This window comes from Platalea leucorodia (assembly GCF_965183815.1).
Source record: "Platalea leucorodia genome assembly, chromosome: 6".
Lineage (NCBI taxonomy): Eukaryota > Metazoa > Chordata > Aves > Pelecaniformes > Threskiornithidae > Platalea > Platalea leucorodia.
Genome location: NC_138828.1, coordinates 40,690,729 through 40,707,102, shown reverse-complemented (window position 1 = coordinate 40,707,102; position 16,374 = coordinate 40,690,729). Strand labels below are relative to the sequence as shown.

General features: G+C 36.8%; 1 protein-coding gene across 2 annotated transcripts in view; it reads right to left on the bottom strand.

Annotated features, from left to right (window-relative positions):
• Positions 1-16,374, bottom strand: part of RAPGEF2 (Rap guanine nucleotide exchange factor 2) — a 193,458-nt gene that overhangs the window by 115,762 nt on the left and 61,322 nt on the right. For both annotated transcript variants that reach the window (XM_082316308.1, XM_082316309.1), the window contains exon 3: positions 13,327-13,383. In XM_082316308.1, the coding sequence (XP_082172434.1) occupies positions 13,327-13,383 (57 nt within the window). The remainder of the gene's footprint in view (positions 1-13,326; positions 13,384-16,374) is intronic.

Below are 16,374 nucleotides of genomic sequence, written 5' to 3'. Positions count from 1 at the left end.
TCTAAAAGGAAAGCTGAAGTTCGAAAGAGAGGGAGGGAGCTGCCCTAGAACAGCTGAGAGCAAAACAGCAAACCATGAAATCTAGAAATGTGCTCTATTTCCATTTTGCACTTTATAATATAACCATGAGAGAAAGGACAAACATCAGAAACATGGAGAGTTAACACAGGAAATTGAGGAAACAATCTATGACCAAGAACACAAGAACTGACCAAGATGATGCAGCCTATATTTCTTTTCATCAGCCTATGACTGGCCACTCAAGCCACACTGACCAGTGAAGACCTAACATCTTCAAAATGAAGACTTCAGAAAATACTTCTTTATACTGAGACAATAGAAAATGAAGCCAGAACATGGTGTCACAGCTAAAACAACAAACCATTCTGATTTACGTAGTTGAAGTGCACCAAGCTGCCTTTTCTGAAGTGTGCTTCACATGCTTGCTTCTCACATGGACCTGTACTGCCCTCAAACTCATTAGTCTAGAAAAATCAACATTGTACGTAAGTACAGAGAACCAGGTTAAAGCAGGTAAACTCAAGAAAACCACTACTCAAAAGAAAATATTGTTCTCAAAAGCATAAACATTCACCTGACTTAAGTCACACATCTTCAAACACTATTCCCCCCAGATGAGTCCTAAGCTGACAGACATATAGCCAGCATTGCTGCTGAACTGCAAGTCTGTTTGGTTTTTGTGGTTGTTTTCTGGTTTTTAGTAGATGTCAGTCTAAATACAAATAATCTGCACTAATTAACACAGTTGAAAGTTTCTACAATAGTAATTTTCAGCAATGGTTGTTAGACTGAGTGATTTCCCAGGTTGCTGGGAAGTAACTCTATTAGAATGTCAATGATAATTTTTCCATATGGATTACAGTGCATTATATTATCACATAAGAATTTTTGTGGGTTTTCTTTTTTTCCTAAAAATTGGCAGTTTGACTATGTATAAAAGTGTAGTCTGACAGAAAAGAACCTCACCTGGGGTCACAGGCTTTATAACTCTAAAGCAAAAGTAACCTAGAAGATCTGTTTATACTTTTACAGAAAGTTATTTTTCCAACCATAAATTAATAGAACCAAGAATTTTAAAAAAGTATTTAAATGAATAGTAAAATATTTTAACTTTCACAAATCTAGTAATACACAAGCTTTTTTTTCTCCCCCCTCCTTTAAGAGTTGATGAACTATTTTAAAACCCTCTGTCAAATCATCTATTTGTAAGGGGTTTTGGCTATCTTTTCTCATTGGGAGTCTTCATCCCCAAAGAGGAAAGGCAGCCACTGGCTTTCACAAGCATCAGTCAATATGTTCAATATTCAAATTCATCTTAATGCTACTTTTACATCTCCCTTTGGATCATTTAACAAACAGCTATAATGATTATACATTTAACTGCAGTGGTTTACGTTTTTCTTATTTGATCACACGCAGCATGACTCTTCACTCAGTTAATCATCCAACTCAGTTTTATCTTTTTTTTGCCAGTTCACAGGTTTATTCACTTTCTCTGCAAGTTAGCTCTTCAACAGTTGTTGCTCCTTCTCACTTATCTGTCATGAACATCATATTTTATCCACTTTATATATAATCAAAAGAAGCATCTGTTCATTTAACATCTGAAAGTGCTGATTAAAAAGAAAAAAATATCAAACTTTAGGAATACCATCTGACTGGGTTTGTTTTCCTTTTGCTTTATGTGTATTTTGATAACTTTTTATTGTTACAGTCATGTTTGAGAATTTCTAAGCCCTGCGGTACTTGCATCCTGTTGTGCAAAACAATTCTACTGTACTCAATTCCTTAATTATCTAAATTAAAAAAAAAAAAATCCTCAATATTGCTGTGTCACAATAGTGGAAGGTTACTACAGAACATGTCTGTATTCAGGTTATCTTCCCCAAAATACACTATGTATTCTTTTAAACTTTTGTTGCCAACCAAAACATCACAAATATTTCCAAGACAAGTCTTCAAGAGCAAAGAACACTGATGGATTTTCATTCTCTTCATTCTTACAACTACTAGTGTCTTAACATAGCATTGAACAAAACATCTGAAAAGAACCCACACGTATAGCAAATACATTCCTTCCTCCAGAACACACATGCTTCCCTCCAAAAAAGAAAAAAAAGGAAAAAAAAAAAACCAACCAAACCACAGACAAATGAGACTGATCTATTCCTTTCATGTGAAAATGTATTTAACTCCTGCACTTCTCAACACTTGCTACACTTTCAGTTATTTAGAATTAAGCCTCAACAAAGCCATTTGGCAGCCAGCTTTTGCTAGACAGTGCTGTTAGAAGAAACACGTGCAATTCTTTCATTTTAAGGATCCTGGGCTTTCCGCAATCCTATTCAAACATCACGTGGCTTTCAATCAAGTTTCCATGTTTTCTGTACTATGCTTGACATTTCATCAACAATAATGCATTTTGCATTCTTCAGCACTTTTGCGCCTGTAATGAACGACAGAAGGAGCTGTAGAAGCAGCCTATACTGAACTATAAAAGCATTTTTTCCAGCCACACAAGGACTTGTGCAAATACCATTTTACCCAATGCAGAATACTCACATTTGAAAGGTTTTATTTGCAATCGCATTTTACACTTCGTTTTCAAACATCAAAATTGAATTCTAGAGAATAAATCTAAGCCTAATTATGGAGTTTTCTTTCACTGCTAGAATACTGCCTACCACTGGCCGTCTACAGTGGTATCTAGAAACTGTATTTATCCTGCTAAGGATATTTCTTCTGTCAAAGGGATGACAACAAATTGTGCTAAAAAGGGGGTTTTTTTTGTGGACAGGATGCATCCCTGACTGGGTTTGCAGAACGGTATTAAGTGTGTGTAAGCACTTCATCCAGAATTAGCTGAAGCAGAATAGATGCTGATGACTTCCCCTCAAAGGAATCCTTAGAGGGAGGTATTTTTTTTTCTTTTTAGTCTGGGGACAGTTGAGGGGAGGGTCCAGTAGCACCTGTCAGTCAAACTGATGTAGAAAGGAAAGACATTTGCTTAGGTAAGATCTTCCCAATGACTAGTTTTGTAAGGGTGCCACTGCTGTCCACCACCACCACTGAAGCAGCAGCTGTCAGACACTAGGAATCAGACACTAGGAGACTGGAAGTGCAGTGAATGATCCACATCAGGCTGAAAGCAAAGTCCAACGAACCGGGGCAAACAGCACTTCTCCAAACAGCACTTCTCCTACCTAGTTTTGAGTTCCTCTCCCTACCCTCCCTCCAGCCTTGCAAGGCTGCATGCACAGCAGGAGGGGAAATGCTTGAAATCAGAAGTTATTGACATGTGTTGCACATTTCCAAGCAAGCATTCATAGATCTTCTTTGCAGGCAAGAAACTAATTTCCTTGTTGGCCTTAAGTATTAGAGTACATTGCTTCAAATGAATGGTGGGGGTTTCTTTGGGTTGCTTGGTTTTTGTTTGTTTTGTGTTTTTTGTTTGTTGTTTTTTTTTTTTTTTTTTTTTTCCCAGCTCATCTACTGTTCTGGATATTCATCTGGATGAAACTCAGGACTGTTAAAGTCATATTGCCTACCAAATGCAGCACAGCTATCCACTTCCCCAAGTTACAGAAAACAAGATTTATTACCAAGAAAGTAAGATGACACAGGCAATTTATCCTGCAGAGAATCAGAACTATGTCGACCCCGAAGTCACACATTAAGGGGCAGTCAGAAGAACAAAATCAATACGTATAGTCATTCTGTCCTAGCTATATTAAAGCCAACAAAAGCCCCAGTGAAACCTTGGTGACACAAACTTCCATCCATTCTTTACAGAACAAACAGGACTATGGCCAGATTCAAGACACCAGCAGCACTACAACTGTAACTTGTGTTAGTGCGCTAGGATTAGACTGATACCCACATGTCTACATGCACTCAAAGCATTTGGCTGCCATGCAGAGGAAAGAGCCTAAATCTTAAGACTATGAAGCAGAAAAGCAAGAGATCTTTAGCAGAAGATAAGATTTGTATTCTGTGACAACAACAACAAAAGGACTCAGGTACCAAGATCTAATGTTCTTCTCTTATAACTACTATGATAGAGCTACCTCCTGATAAAGTTTTCAGAATACTCAAGTTCTAGCAGCAACCTTAAAGTAGTGCGAGACTGAGAGCCGATACCAAAACAGTCATCAATAAGCAGACTTTATTCATAACCTGCACGTAAGTTAGTTGCACAAAATTTAAATAAAGCTGCTTTAAATCTTGACTCTTGTATTATAGCACTTTTGAGAGCAGGGGATTTCCTGGGGAATCTATATTTAATTTCCCAGAATGCAAGAGAGCTTGATTTACGGGAATTTGGGAGCTAGAAACGGAAATCTAGAGACTGGATTGCAATGCCTTCCCATGGTGTTTCCCTCCCCAGCTTCCTGGACGTAGTCTTTTTACGCAACTACAACCTGCAGCCAGACAGCACACTTCTCCACTTTGCAAGTGACACAAAAAAACTGAACACAGAACTTTGTGAAGTAACTTCATAGCTGTCTCCCTAACTGTTCTGTTTGGAAAATTCAGTTACAAAGTTATGCAATAGCCTCTGATGACATCACCAGGCTGTCACCGCTGATGAGGTTAGACAGTAGTTTCAGACTTAAGCCTTCACATTTTCTAGCATATGACTGTTCTTTGAGACCTCAGAGGTACTCAAAGTTCGAAAATCAGTAAGCATTTATAAATCTCCAGACTGCCAAGATCCAAGAAGTCTGCAGGCTCTCTCAAAGTCTTCAGCACATGTATAAAACTCTTCATACTGTGAGCTATTTATTCCACTGGAAGGGATAGCTTCTTATTCCCAGATCCCCAATTAGCTACATATATACTACTTAAAACTGAAGTTTTAATTTATAATTATTTTATTTTGACTTAAAGCAATTTGCAGCACTTGTACACCAGGTTTGTAACTACAAATCTAAATCAATATTAACAGCATACCAAAGAAATTATGCACAAAAAATAACTTGTTTCAGTACATGTCCCCCACACATACTGCTTCTATGAAGCATCTATCTACAGTAGCACAGGTGTTCCAATTTTAGCTTTCAGATTTCCTGATCACATAAGATGCTGAAAGACCTTCTAAAATATTCAGCTACAATCAAGACTTAAGTCAATCTGCTGAAAGACCCAATAAATCTCAAATATTTTCACCATCTCTAGTGTCTTCCTCTATCCTAACAAGTCCTGATGCATCACTTTCCTTTAAAACTTTTTTCCTTTAAATAGCTACATTTTAATGAGAGTAATCCATTTAATTCTCATTCTTCATCAAAATGAGATGTAGCACTACTAAAACCTCTGGAATAATGAATCGTATTCAGTACATGCTTACTTGTGTGCATTTGGTTCAACTGAGATAATGAAGGTCATAAGTAAGTACAGTGGCAAGAACTCACAGGTCTTTGTGATGACTGCTGTCAAATGTGCTTTAATTCTGTCAAATAAGACATCACTTCAGTGCAAAATTCAGCACCTGGCCTTGAAAGCACATGCTAAAACAGAAGAGTTTGCTGCTCTGACCACTTTCTCGTCATTGGTTTCTCAGCCAACTCTAAGACAGCACTTGAAAAAAGCTAAGCAGTATGCAGGTCTCAATGGAAACAAGACTGGAAGTGGATTCCATATAATTACGGCTTAATATTCCTTTTACAGGAGATGTGTCTATCCTGAGACCTAAGCAACAGAGGTGTCATTCTCCCTCCAACATTGGACCGAATGGTCCAGCAACACCAGATGCTGGAAGGACTCCTAACATAAATCAAACATCAGCATCCAGAATTACTTTCCAGTTCAGAGGTATTTTCCAAGCAACTTCATATAAAGGTCATGATATCAGCAAGAACAATTTCTTGGTTGTGAAAGATTAAGTTAGAATTATTCTCTCCATAAATCATTAAAATTTCAACAACTAAAGGATTCATTCAAGACTTACATTTAAACTGGATATAGTACCATTCCTACAAGCTATAACATTTGTAACTCTTGATAAAAGAACTTATATTACAAACCAAGATGTACCTAGCAGATCACATTCTCATGAAATCATACTCAATGTTGTTGAAAGTTGAATAAATTTCAGAAAGCAAACAGTAATTCAGAACAGACATCTTTCATGCTCCCAGATCTCCTCTTGAGAGGAACAGAAACAATGAAAATTTTACATGTCACAACTGGGACTTCTTTCAGGCATTTAAGCACTACACAAGAAGAAATTAGAAAGAACATTGCTCTGCAAGCTTATGCTCCATAAGATACTGTTTCAGCAGATTAATCTGTTTCTCTTTGCTCATTTTCGTTATCCTCTGTATGCTGAAAGCTATAGGTAGTTTATTGTTTAATTGAATACCCGTTGCCACAATTAGACATTAGCCCTGAAGCATCTCAGGATGTCAAGCAATTCTTCAAGTGCAACGATTCTCTCAGGTAGACATCTCATTGCCTGAAGATCCTGCCCACTAGCACTGTATTGTTGTAACACTCAGAATAATCAGAAAACCATTTACTCACGTTGTCAACACTGTCTATAACCTTCCTTCATAAGCTAGTTAAGCAGTTACCCGACATCTGGCAGAGCATTTTAGATGCTCTTGATGACATTAAGAGGTATATCCCAAACACAGAACTAAAACAGATTGGCTACTTTAATGCATCAACCATACAAAATTTCCAAATACTTTTTTCTTTTTTTTAGATTAACACATTAAAGCTATGATTATTCTTACTCTTAACCTATACTCTAAATGTAAGGAAAAAATCTTATACATATCCAGTCTTAAACATATCCAGTAATAACACTGATAACTCAGAATTCAGAACTTCTAATTTTCACTAAAAAGTCATCTTAAACTGCGTATTTCAACTGATGTCCATGGTTATCTTTTATTAGTGGACATAAGATGAAAACTGATGTCTTGTCTCCTGGTAGCAAGAGTGGGAAATAAAGAAGGAACCACAGGAAACAATTACTCAGTATACATGAAAACAAGTCATCAGAAGCATGTTTTTCTTGAGATTATTTCATTTATTTGTATTTTTTCAGTCAAATCAGAGATTATTGCAGAGTGTCAGTCTAAGTTGATTAAACAGGCAATCAATAAATACATTATGCAAATATACATATGCAAGCTAACTGACCTATTGTCATTGAAGTCTTGGTATTAAACTTGTACAGTGAACTAGCCCTTGATATCAGAAGAGAAATTCCTACATAATCAGGAAAACAAATGACAGTAGTAGTAAAATAAATTGATCTTGCATCCAAAATACTCTGAGGTCAATCAAGACAGATGATTCTGCTATTAAATCTTATACCCTTCTAGTATTTCTCCAAAATCAAAGCTTTTATTCTCAAAATTACAACAACAAAAATGTGATACCCTCTAGTGAAACATTTACAGTGAAGAAGATGTAAATTAAAATCTCTTCAAAAACCTCAGTCTTCATTCAAAGTAGTCTCAAAACCAGGTCAAACAATAACACAGAAATTTGGAGCTGGCTGCGCAAAGCCAACAGACTGTAACATTGATCACTGACACTATTAAGAAGCCTTGATTCAGTCTCTGCTTATACAGAGCCAACTGCCAAGTCCTTGAATATATTTGTTTTAATGATACATATTGCCTAAGAAATCCCCCACAGAAAATGCATCCACAATGCAATGTATAAATTCAGGTTCCTGATTTACTGCAGTGCAGAACTGGCAGTACCCCAGTGCTACTTTGGCAACTGCCCGACTATCAGAAGGTGCAATACACCTTTAGGAATACTTTAAGGAGACGAAAAAAAAGCACAGGAGACCAGCCCTGCTCCAGCAGTTCTTTGCATTATTAAATATACTGCTGCATGACTTCCACAGAAACCTATGGATGCGCAGGCAGAATACATATATATTGCCTGCAGAGGTCTACCTGAAAATTAGCATGCTGACCCAGAGAGATGCTTCAAACAGACATATTCTTAGTTTACTGCTTATTCAGAGTTTCAAATAATTTTCAGTGTCTCATATTTCTATAAAACCAAGTAAGAAATCTTTTATAGAGGCTTTCTGAAGTCAAGAACATTCAGTAAGCAAAGACAACAAATGCAAAAATGTGACCCAAGCCTCCATGAACAGGTGCATCCTGTCCAAAAATCAGAAATTCTGATTAAAAGTAAAGTATTAAAGAATACAAGAGAACAATTTTACTGATAACTCAGATTATCACTAGTGGAAACGTCAGGTTGATCTTAATATGCTTCTCTAGCAATTCCTTTCTGTAACGTTTTAGGTTTCAAGTTTTATAACTGTAAAATATTAACATATATAGCTATACATCACATATACCGTATCTATACAGAATAACTCGGTTTTATGATACCACCATCATAAAATTTCTGAACATGTACAGAACGTAGAAGCACTCCTCTATAATACAAGTGTATGTATCAGAAGACAAATTTCAGTGAGGTGGTCTCTGCAGAGCTGTTCTGTTTAAAAATCATGCACCCACAGCTAAAGAAGCAGCTTTTAGCTCATTTTTGTCACACTTCATTGCACAATTAAGTCAGGCTATGCAGAAATGTACGGCAACTTTGGCATCACTTTTTGTTGTTTTGTACATGCTGCTTCTATGCTCCTGAGTGTCTTCAGGGCAACAGACTGCTGTGAAAGAACCATGAATCTGCTAAATGTCACTTTTATTGTATGACTTAAAGTTTGACTCAGATTCACACTCTTAAAAGCTACTCATACATCTATTTCTCACCTGTCCTTGCGCAGAACTACTGTATATTAACTACATAGACCTACAGCTGCAAATAAACTACAGCTTAACCATCCAGCCGAGACACACCCAGACGCTTTACAGCTACACCCAAAACCCCTACTTGACTTTTTGTGTAACACATGATACCTGGACAGATGACAGCACCTCTCTTCCCTGGGAAGAGCACTTGCAAGTTCTCTGCCAGTCGCTGCCCTAAGTCCATCTCCCCAGTGCCTTCAGGTGATCCTCTAGCACAACCTGTCCCGAAGCTATGCAAAGCCAATGCCCTCCAGCATTTTTTAAACATTCTGCTCTACCTCATGAAAGATGCTAACATTTTCATCTAAGAAAACCATAAGTATTTTAGTAACAACCATAAAGTCATGCTCCTTTATTTCCTTTCCAGATTTCATTCATTTCAGGCTTCAACAGCTGGGCCAAGCCAGCTCTGGAGAAGGCCGCATGGCTTGCTCAAAACAAGTATTTTGGATCTTGTGATTTGCCACAGTGATGTAACTCAGAAAACTTGGCCAAGACTGGATGGTGATATTACAGCTACTGGATTTGAGAATTTGGTTCTAAACACAGAAACATCCAAAAAGACCAGCTGAAATTATGTATCTTTTTCCTTTTTCTACCCTTCTCTGCTTCTCATCCCCTTTTCCCTTCCCCTAACCTCCCCCCCAATATAAGCACTACAGTCTTAACACAAGTGGATGTTTTTTATCTCAGATTGTTTGACAAGTGGGGAATGAGGGAAAAAAAGCAAGACAAAACATAATTGTACAAATACAGCTATTTATTACACGCCCCGCCTACCACAGTCAGTAATTTCTCATCTCAGCTGTGGACATTCTCTGTAGTAATAACTCAATTTTACAGGTAACATTTTTTCTCCCCTATCTCCAGTTCATATGTATGCCTTCTACTTTTGTTTCATAATACAGTCCTCTGAAAACACTGAATTTCATTAAAGCACAGAAGGCTGCACAACTGAATGACATGAAAGCACACAAACACATTGACATTAGACAAGAGCTTTTTCCAACCATAGACATTAACACTAAAATTCAGTTCAAGATGTCCAAGAGATAACTACTTTTCTTTAGACACTTGATCTTTTCTAAGAATCAACACAATCAAAACCACTAGCGTACTACTAAATTGCTACAGACTGAGAAATTTGTTACTGATTAGAGCTTAAATCCAAAATACACATCTTGCAATCTTCTTGGAAGGGACATGTGGGAGGTACGAGCATATATCCTATCAGGCTTTGAGTGGAAGGTTCTCTAAAAAACTAAAACATGCTTTACAATAATATGGGTTGGGTTTTTCCTTGTAGCTTTTTTAAAAACATAAGCACAGCTAAGTTAGTTCCAGGTTCAACTGCACAGAAACTAAAAAGAATGTGATCACAAAAGCATGTTGTGCTACAGCATGGCAATTCAGAAACACATGAGGGTTTATTATCAAGTGACTTCGGACAGCAGCTCATCAAAACTTAAAATATTTTCTGCCAATCCAGTACCTTTAGAGAAGGAAATAAGGGAAGCTTAAAGACATACAAGACTTCCTTACAGAAAGAGTAAGCCAAAACACCACTAATGCATACATACAGAAATACCAAAGAGCATGGCTGAAAACCACATACAGCCCTGGTATGACAAATGAGGGGAAAAAAGAGGTGCTTCGGTTATTAGAGACATATTCATTTGCTTATAAGCAAAACATTTCCTGCCAAAGATTCCTCTCTGCCATCATAGCAAACATCTAAATTTTGATCTGAAAAATTTTGTTCGACTGTCAAGAGATATACACACCCCCTACAAATCTGCTAAAACTTTGGTTTCCAAAGAAAATGCTAATTAGAAACTTACTGTTGGAAATGTCAAGAATGACTATTATGCAGATATGAAAAAACTTTTTTTTTTCTTTGAACTACTGATAAAATATGTATCAAGTGACGAAACTAAATATTTTTTAAGTGGGATCTTTAAGTAGATTTGAATAAAGGTAGCAGGTAAAAAAAAAAAGATCAGGTATATGTGTCAAGTAAACATCAATTCTGAAATTTTGCCTTGCAGGTTTTAAGCCCTTTTATCATTAATTTCCCATCAAATGAAAGTAGTAGGATGACTGGCAAATGAAGAATAACTCAAGCTGAACTGCCACTTTTAATAACCCAGTTTCCATTCAAACAGGGAGATGGCCGTAGGGTTTGAGAATTTGTCACTACCATGCACGCACACCGATAGTGAAGTAAATGCAGATGAAATGAGCCAATTTTAAACAACGTGCTCTGTTCTATTCTTTTGGCCATAAAAACACATCTATAGTGATACTACGAAAATTAACAACTTTTTTTTAAAAGTAGGTGATAAAAAATTACTGTGTTTGTACTGAATGCAAATAATTCTTTTCAGCATTGCATACATGCAATAGAAATTTACCTTTTTATAAGTACAGCTGACAATGCAGATATGAACATAATTTTCACAATTAAAAAGTTTTGATCAAATACACAGAGCAATGGTATTAGTTTTCACGTTAGTATTTAGGGATAAAGATTTAGCTTATCCGCACTGAGACATTAAGTTGTGCCTCAGGGAGGTCACACACACAGGTCAATTAACAGCTCCAATAGTTGCAGCTATTTTAATAGATTTTTCTAATGAACACAGAAGATTAGCACCCAATTTCAGATTTCAATGCAAGTCATACCATCACTGGAAAAAAAAAAAAAAGTTGTAACTTAGAGTTCAAATTTAATGCTTTTTTAAAACCTTAGCCTTCATGACCAAAATAAAAGCTCCAAGTGATAAATTCTGGCATGTTCGATAAAAGGTGGCCAGGTTGTATGCTCCAAGCTCACTTCCTATAGCTCACAACTAGGTGGATTGATTCTAACCTGGCTATCACATTGCTTATCTCCTATAGTACTCAAAGAATTTTTCCAAACATGTACATTGTAGAATTGGAACTCTGTTTTTTAGAAGAATACATCTTCAGTGCATATTCTGAATTCATGAAACAAAAAAAGGATTCCTCCAAGTTCATTATCCTAAAAATAGAATACTGAAATTAGACTGCAGGTTCCATGGGATTTTCTTACCAAGTAGATCTCAAATTGTTCATTAAAATAAAATGTAAGCTACAACTCAGAGTAACAGAAAGTATATTTCTGGCTTCAAAATATTGAATGTTTAATTTTTTTTTTTAAATAAAAAAAAAAAATATTCAGTGTTAACTTTCAGGTTTAGCCTGTTAAACATTAAATCAGAGATATGAGATGCTAGAGCAAGCACATTTTGCATTAGCATCTATATCCAGAAACTGCCAAACTGCCCATTATATCTACTGAATAAATCATGGGGGAAAAAATGTCAAGAAGCAAGTAAATAGGAATGACAGGCAAACAACCAAAGTGAAGATGAATTCACATGAAAGGAGTGACAAAGGAAATCAGTGAAAAAGAATTGCAAAAAGCCCTTCAAGTTAACCCAGATTTCATAATTTTCTGTTTGTGAATTGTATTTTCTCAGGCACATATTTCCTGGTAACTTTTGCCTGCCTTCAGTACATGCATAACTAGCAGCCTTGATGAATTCAGCACAAAATCCAAATTTAAACCAACAGCTAGAATGAGTCAAGATATTGCGTGTAAACAAAAACTCTAGTACACATAATGGACACAAACCAACTGCCTAGAAAAGGACAAATCACCAGCACAACGGTCACTAGAAAATTAGTCTGTAAAATGAATAAAGATTATATTGGTCTCATTAAAATTATCTATCTACCTATAGATTTTGACCTTGTGCATTTCCCATACATAACTGACTACTGGGTTTCATTAGACATTATTTTAACTTTGCTGAATGGTCAAGGCTTAGCATTTAAGTTTGTTCAATCACATCTTCCTCCTGATGGTCAATATAGGAAAAATTACACATATATAAAAGAAGGTATACAGGTGCATTCTTAGTATGCTTCAATGTTCGATTACCAGACAACCCAGAAAAATCTACATTTAGAGTCTGGTTTAGGGACAGTAAGTGAAAATCTGATAAACCTTTTGTTTCAATAAGTTGCTTGCATAAACAAAGCAACTGCAATCCTCAGATCTCTACTGTAAAATCTGAGCTGACATTAGATCACATCCCTGCTAATTATAAGCTGTGTTAGATATGTCGATTTGGCACCCCTGGCATGAAAATCTGGTCGCTACTACTTCAACAAAATTGAAGTGAGATTAAATGACAACTTACTCTAATGAGAAGACATCCCACATCCCCTAATTCTATATAATCTCACTGGTTACAAAAATTAATACAACACACATCACCAAGCAAGAGCCACTGTTAGCTCCCTCCCTGGCACCAGCAAATTTCTCCACTGTTTGACAACGAAAATGAAGTGGTTCATCTATGTTTACAGATTGTGCATTGGGTGAGGTAGTTGGCATTAAACACTGTCCTTAACACACTTTAAAATGAATTAATTCTTTGAACATCACACGAAAGGAAGCGGAAATACTTACTAGTACAGAACTTCATTTGCTTCATGCCTTTCATATCTAACAGTTTCACACATCAGTCTGAAAGAGAAGGAAAGAAGTAATTTTTAATTACGATTCCTATCAGCATCACAAAGACTTCACTTTCTGAAGTTAGTCAGCATTTCCACGTTTGCCTCCAGCACTTGCAGAAACTAACCATCAATTTAAAGCTAAGCCAATTTTTAATTTAAGAGAACAAATTGCTAAATCTAAGCATTAAATTTATTAGTTCATCCAAGATCAGATTTGATTTAGGACACTTGATGTAATTGCTCCCATAAAAAAAAAAATTCTATAAAAAGAGGTAAAATGATACTGATCTCATTTTATAAAGTGATCTGATAAAAGTAAGTTGCTTTATAAGGAAACAATGCAGAATTTTAGAAAGAGATGGAAATTTATGGTATGTAACACTAATCAGAGATAACAAGATATAAAAACTGCTCCCTTTTTCAAGTCAGGCCCAATTGATAAAACAAGAAATTATGTTGCATGGTAAATTGATGCTTCTCATTTTGCTAAAATTCAGCAACTTAAAAGTTACCATGAGGTTTTAATGCTGAAATCCCAGAGGGCTCAAAGTGGAGAGAATTTCCTGCAGGAAAATCCTCTGTCTAGAAGGGAGGATTAAAGCACTTTTGCATTCACTGTCTGCCTGACAAATGTGGCATAATAGAGAGCAACTATAATAGAACTTACCACGTATTAGGAAATGCAATCTTAACTTGGTGTAAAAAAATCAACATGCCATTTCTGCCTATTGTCTTAAGGAAACGGACCCTGTAAATTACTGGGACAGTGGGAAGGAAACAAATCCCACCACCTCCCTTGGACTTTCTATGGCTCTAAGGCAGACGGCAAACACCAAGGCTATTTGACAGGCAGTCAGACAGAGATTTGCCTAAGAAGCTCATCTGAACATTCAAATGAGGAACTATATTTAAATTTGGGAAAGAAATTCTTATTCCTCACAGAATCAATCATCAGAACCTCAGCGCACCAACGACCGGCTGCCTGCAATGATATCCTAAGCAGACAAAAGTGCTCAAGAATTCCTGCTCAGGCAACAAGTCTCGAAAAAGTTGATCTGAGGCCTGGAAGAGTTGATCTGGGTTTGATGTGACACTTAAAAGGCTTCTTATTGCCATTTCCCATAATTTTCTAGATCATTTCAATAGTCAACAGGCTGCTACAAAAGTTACCTTAGCACTCTCCTCTTTCAAAATTTTACTTATTAATTCAGCCCACTAAGAAATAATTCTTTTTCTGTCCAGAAGTGGCAGGCTTATAGTGGTGCCTTGGTAATTCATAAATTGTGAATAGAAAATTGATATCTTAATTCTGTTTGCTCAAAAAAAAAAAAAAAAAAGTCAAGTTTTACTACCACAGCCTTTCCCCCACCCTGGTATTTTAGATCTACTCTTTGGACCATCTTTGAGAACTTTTCTCACAGACAATTTCTGTAGTGTATCTAATGAAGTATTATGTATTGTATACAAATTTCAGCTAATGAAAGATCTTCTTGCTTCCTGGCATAGCAAAAAAACTTTTTGAATGACAGAACCTTCTCTTTTTCAGACACTGTTCCCCACCATAAAAATCAGGTCTTGCCAAAATCCCTTACAGACACCGAAAAGCTACTGTCTGCTTCTACCTCCTGGGTCCTCACCTTCTCTCTCTGATCCTGTTTTGAGAGGGAAGGGGAGAGCAGACATGAAGTTACTGGTGAGAAGATACCAGAAGAAAAGACATTGCTAGCAGTCAGATTTAAAAGTTAAAATACTGCTCAATGATAGTCTGTACCCTACTGGTCTGAAATGATGCTGGGCAATGGGCCATCTAAGAGTAGGAGTTAGAGGAAACAGAATCACTTTAACAAGCAACTTTTGTTCCCCTCTGAATTAGGAGCAAAGGAAGTACATTCTTGATAAAGTCACGCAAGTTCACCACTGGCACTGACTTTTACAGCATTTTGGTCCTGTTATTAAGACAGTAATAGAGGAGAAAATGCCTCTTACAGAAGGTAGCCAAGTGTTTCAATTCTTGTGTTAAACTGGAACAGCTAGAAATTACAGTGACCGAGTAGTACAAACTAGATTGCTTCCTCAAATATTTAAAAAATTGAATTAGTTCTGGTCAATGCTGGCGTTTAATTTTCACTCGAACGTGATCTTTGTCTGCTTCCTAAACAACTGTAATAAATTTAAGGTGATATCATCAGCAAGCCATAAGGTAAGTTATTCACTTCTAGAGGCTGTATTTAATACACTACTTTTTAATGCATCTCAGAGGTTTTTCTTGCATCCCATCGCCACAAGAAATGTTGTATCCTAAAGGATACTCTAAAAGCTTTCTGTCCCACATCTGCCGGGAGCCCAGCCTTTTCCATGTATGGTACTGTAAACAGAAGCTCTCTTCTAGGAATTCACTGTGCCGGGAGAGCGAGCCCGAGTTCCACACATTCCTCGGCAAGAACCTCATTCTGCACAGGAAGCCAGCAAGCACACATCAACACACCACGCAACCATATGTGCACACTTTGATCTTTGTAAACAAGTTAACATCAGTTCAACTCCAGCTATGCAAAACTTGATGTGCTAAAAGTCTTGCATATAATAGCATAACACAAAATACTTTAACTGAATGTGATCGTGGCCTGCTTCCAAAGCAGAAGTCATTACAGAGACTACTTTGAAGTCAACATTCACATTGCACAATGTGTCTTGGGCACTTCGAGAGAAAGAAAACCCCGCCTTTTATTTTCTTCAAACTGCAGAATATTGGCTTGGCAATGTGGACTCTGACAGAATGATGAAGCAAGAGGACAGAAATCAGAACCTAAACCAGCATTAATCAAGTCAAAGTTGCTTCAGCATCTTCAGATGTGGCAAATGTTGGCAAACCCCAGGATGCAAAATAACAGTAATTCACCCTCTCGCCCCATAAAGCATACAAGAGATTTGCTGGCCTCCTTCTGTATTTGCCAGCCTCACACCGATGTCCAAATACCCTTAGAAACCTCAGCTGGAA